The 4,468-nt window shown below is 49.2% G+C and overlaps 1 protein-coding gene across 1 annotated transcript in view; it reads right to left on the reverse strand.

Annotated features, from left to right (window-relative positions):
• Positions 1-1,092: 1,092 nt before the first annotated feature.
• Positions 1,093-4,468, reverse strand: part of LOC135703347 (uncharacterized) — a 46,893-nt gene continuing 43,517 nt past the window's right edge. Inside the window, exons 5-7 of the mRNA XM_065224541.1 lie at positions 3,956-4,033; positions 3,682-3,903; positions 1,093-2,375 (exon numbers count right to left, since the gene is read on the reverse strand). Coding sequence (XP_065080613.1) covers positions 1,093-2,375; positions 3,682-3,903; positions 3,956-4,033 — 1,583 coding nt within the window. The remainder of the gene's footprint in view (positions 2,376-3,681; positions 3,904-3,955; positions 4,034-4,468) is intronic.

Below are 4,468 nucleotides of genomic sequence, written 5' to 3' on the forward strand. Positions count from 1 at the left end.
ACGAATATTCCACTGAAGTGCGAAGCAGCCACCGTGGTAACTGATACTAGCTGACCGTGTGATGGACGACGATGAGGATAGTGATGGTCTTCGTGTCGGTGGCGGGTCGCCTGTAAAAGTGCAAGGTGCCGCAGTAATCGGTGCTGGTAACTCTATCGATTCAGAACTTGCCTGTGGGACGCTTGGCCCCACAGTGCCGGCTGCCGTCGAAACCATTACACTAGTTTTTCCAATACCGACAACAGCCGGCACTGGGGAAGCACTTTGTGTAATATTTGTTCGACGAGTACTTGAAGGACTTTCTCCGGGATATAGCTCTGGTGGGGATGTCTGTGGGGATCTGTAAAGATATTGGGCACGGCAGTACCTTTTCGCGGTTGTATCGTGATGGGACTGTGACCTGTGGGACGTCTTGCCCCACAGTGTTAGCCGTTGCCGAAACTTCTTCACGATTTCTTCCCAAATTGCCGGCAACAGCCGACACTGGGGAGTATCGTTGCTTGCTACGGTGCTGTCAGGCGTTGAAATCCATGGAAGAGCTCGGAGTGACGGGGTGCTATTGATTTTGGTTGCTCGTGTAGGGCGGCGGCCAGAGCAAAGAAGGGATACACCTTCCCCCTGCCGTCTATCCCAAGTTTCCAGTGTCGTGGTTGTGTCGTAGTTTCCATCGGCTACAGCGGTGAATTCACCATCAACGGGGTGGAGAAAGACGTCCCGGATGGTTCTTTCAGCCTGCTGTACTTGCGTTGGAAGGAGTACTTCACTTTTCTCACTTCCAAACCGATTACCTTCGTTGTCAGCGCTTGTATTGGCTGGCGAATTTTCGATTGTTGTGGGTAAAAAAGAGGTGGTATTATGGTAGGGTAGGTGGTATATTGTTCTATCGCTTCATAATCGACCGCAGAGCGGGATTATCCATCAACGAGTTGGGGTAAGACGTCCCGGACGGGTCCTCCGGCCTGCTGCGCTCTCTCCAGTGAGAGTGAAGGGGGTACTACACTTTCCCTCCCTTCAAGTCGATCGTTGTTGCTGTCCGGTTCGCTTGTCAGGTATGAATTGCTGGTCGGTGTTAAACGTACGGAGGAGTTTTCCTTATCGAAGATGCTGGTTAGCGGGTGTTTCTTCGATCTCAAACACCTCATCGATTTCTATGGAGTCCTGATCGGCTGTATCTTCTTCTTCTGCGGGTTTCTTCAACGCTGGGCTTTGGCGTCCAGGCGAGCTGTTGTTACTTCTGTTGTGCCTTTTCTTCTTCTTGCTGTCACGGGGGTCCGTTGACGTTGGCGATCTGGTCCTGAGCTGCATTGATGTTCCGGCTACCTGAGACTCGGCAGGCTTCCTTCCGGCGGATTGGCTTCGTTGAATCGGGGCAGGCGGTGGCGGCATTGATGTGTTCTGCTGCGATTGCGACTGTTGAGTTTGTCGTGTGGTCATCATCCTGATGTGGGCCAACAGCTTATCGATCTTCTCGTCCTTTTTCTTCATCGCCTCAAGCAGCTGCGTTTTTTGGTTATCCTTCTCCTGCATCTTCTTTTCGAGTTCCTCCAGCTTCTTGCGGTTGGCAGTCTTCTGGGCTGCAGCTGCGGCGTAATTCTCTAACCCTGATTCAATTCGCTTGCGGGCTTCGGGGTACGTCAGGTTCTTATCCACCTTCATCCGGATAACATCCACCTCCTTCTTGTAGACCGGACATTGTCGATTATTCGGACGATGGGGTCCACCGCAGTTGATGCAGTGAGCAGCAGCTTCACATTCAGCATCCTCCGACAGCTCATGCTCGGCAGAGCAATTCAGGCATCGTTTCGGGCCAGGACAACGTGCACGAGGATGACCATAGCGAACGCAACCGTAACAAAGAAGAGGATTCGGATAATATGGACGGGTAGAGACTCGAAGTACACCAATTTTGACTTGCGACGGGTAGTTGCACCTGTTGAATGTTAGGATCAAGGCGGACGTATTCACCGGCCTACCGTTCTTCCTTCGAGTAATCCGTTGGACTTGGATGACCCCTTGGCTGATGAGACCACGCAGGACATCCTTCTCCTCCTTACGGATCGCCTCGTAACAGGATACGACACAACGGCTCACGTTCAGATTCGGATGCAACTGAACAACCACCTCCGTTTCATCCATAAGGGTAGTCAACTTCAGCAACTTGTCAACTTGAACCGGGTTTCTGACCTTAAGCGTGTACCGGGTTCCTTGCGCTTGAGTCGAAGCTCCTTCAATAGGTCCATTAGCAGCTCTCTCAACCGACTTCCCCACAATGAAGGGATCCGGCAGAGGGGTATTCTCGTCCTTACTTGTCAACTGCAGGTACGTCAACGCTCCAAATTCACTCGACGATATGGCTCCTAAACCTGGCCTGGTGTCTTGACCAAAAAAATCAGTTTGTTCGGTCTTTCACACCTCCTGCTACTCGGGTCACCACACTACTATCTTCGACTGGCCAGCAGACAGTGCTTCAATGGGCCCACCACACAGCAGCCAGTAGGTAGGTAAAATACACCGATAGCACTGCAAGCACGCGGCCGTTGGTACCACAACACAGTAAAGGCGACCGGCACGGCAAGAATCTTTTCACTGACCACTGTACACCAGCAGCAGTACAATAGCACCGGTATACTCACGCGTTATAACACCGTATGATGGCAGGCTGTTCTTTGCCGTTGCCACGGAGTAGAGACACTTTAATCGCACTTTATTCCCGCTATTTTCCACCGATCAAGGTCGGGTTTTCACGTATATTACAAGCTTTTACTAGCCACAAAGCGACGGATGGCTTTTGGGAGAGAAAACACCGCGAAAAACCACCAAATAACGTCGATATCCCGAGCGCGTAAACTATTGCTACTGCATGCAAAAATGTCCCGAACTCGAATGAGCATTGTTTCGTTAAAAAACCGAATTTTACTTTGTCTTCCGTACAACAATTTAACAATAAATTTTATTGTACTCGAAATTCAACTGTAAAAATTATTTTAATTTCGTTGTTTTATTATAATTATTGCTTTTATTTTTGTATACCAAGAAAGTGTCGCAATTCTTCGCAATCGGTCATCTCAAAAACAGTAGACAGCTTCATGTTTAGCTTGTTGATGGTGTCCAAACTTCTTCCCGCAATCAGAAGATCATCGACGTACAGGATGATATAAAGCTCGTCCCTCTCCTGGTACCTGACGTACAAGCAGTAGTCTCTCTTCGATCGTCCAAAGCCCTGTTTCTAGATCTGGCTAGTGAAGTTCGGATTCCAACACCGTGGTGATTGCTTAAGTCCATAAAGCGACTTTTGTAGCTTGCATGCCATCCCTGGTGCTGACTTCGTACCGTCTGGACGACAAATAAAGATTGATTCCTTCAGCTCGCCGTGAAGAAAGGCCGTCTTTACATCCATCTGTTGAAAGAAAAAGTCTTCGTGAACACCAACCGCAAGGATGTGTTAATAGGGGATCAGACGGACCCTCCTAGAATGCCTTCGATCCCTGGTCTAGCCACGGGGACCATTGAAGGTGGGCTCTCAAGGCCTCTTTTGATTGCTCCCGGCAAGCTCGAGCTTGAGGCACTTTTGCGCTCAGGGTCGGCTTTTATCAAGGGAATCTGCTTAACAAGAGTCCAGTCACCAGATAAAAAAACTACACAACGCAAACTAAAGTTAAACACATTTTTATTCTGACTTACAGCAATGGTATGTGTGTTTGTGGGTATGATGGGCCGGCCGGCTGCTGCTGCAGAAGAGCGTGGTGGGACGTCTTAGGTTCGCGATCGGTTGTTGGTCATGCGGACCGAAAAGCACCTGATCGGCGGCGTTCGTTGATCTGCTGGCTGGATACGACGGCGTCGGTACCCCTGGCCTAACCTCTGCGGACGGAGGCCACGTGGGCTGTTGGTCTATTCGTGAACCTGCGATCACAATGGACCTTTGGCTGGTCGAGGTTTGGGTTTGGCTACGCACCTCGCACGGGACTTTTATTCCAGGTCAGCGCCTTAGCTAACCGGTAACGGAACGACTTCAACCGGAATACAATGGGTCCTGGTTGGGTGAGGGAACTATCAAAGGGGGCAGGTGTTACCATAGAGCACTACTGGTTTTGGGTTCCGGGGTCCATAATCGTTTTATGGGTGATTAGGCCTACCTTGTTCGACTTTCTCCAATTTAACAATATAAATTGAGATTATAGTCACTTTTCCACTTCACTGTGCACAACTGGTCTAGTTTCGAGATGTTTCTCACTTGAGGTGTTACTTGGAAAAGAACATTCCATCACTAATAGGACCACCAGTAGCCTCTCCCTTTCAGATATACCATTTTTCATCGTAGTCCTTTGCCTCCTCTGTGGTAATTTAGCTCTGCATCAGCTTTTCCCAAGGGTATCGGTTTTCGTGTAGTGTAGTGTAACAAATTATGTTCTTAGGTTATCAATTTAAATTTGTTTCTTGAGTGTGCATGCAATTAATTTAATCCTAG

This window comes from Ochlerotatus camptorhynchus, unplaced genomic scaffold, assembly GCF_037179485.1.
Source record: "Ochlerotatus camptorhynchus isolate MF236.1 unplaced genomic scaffold, CSIRO-AGI_Acam_v1.1 ptg000212l, whole genome shotgun sequence".
Taxonomy (NCBI): Eukaryota; Metazoa; Arthropoda; class Insecta; order Diptera; family Culicidae; genus Ochlerotatus; species Ochlerotatus camptorhynchus.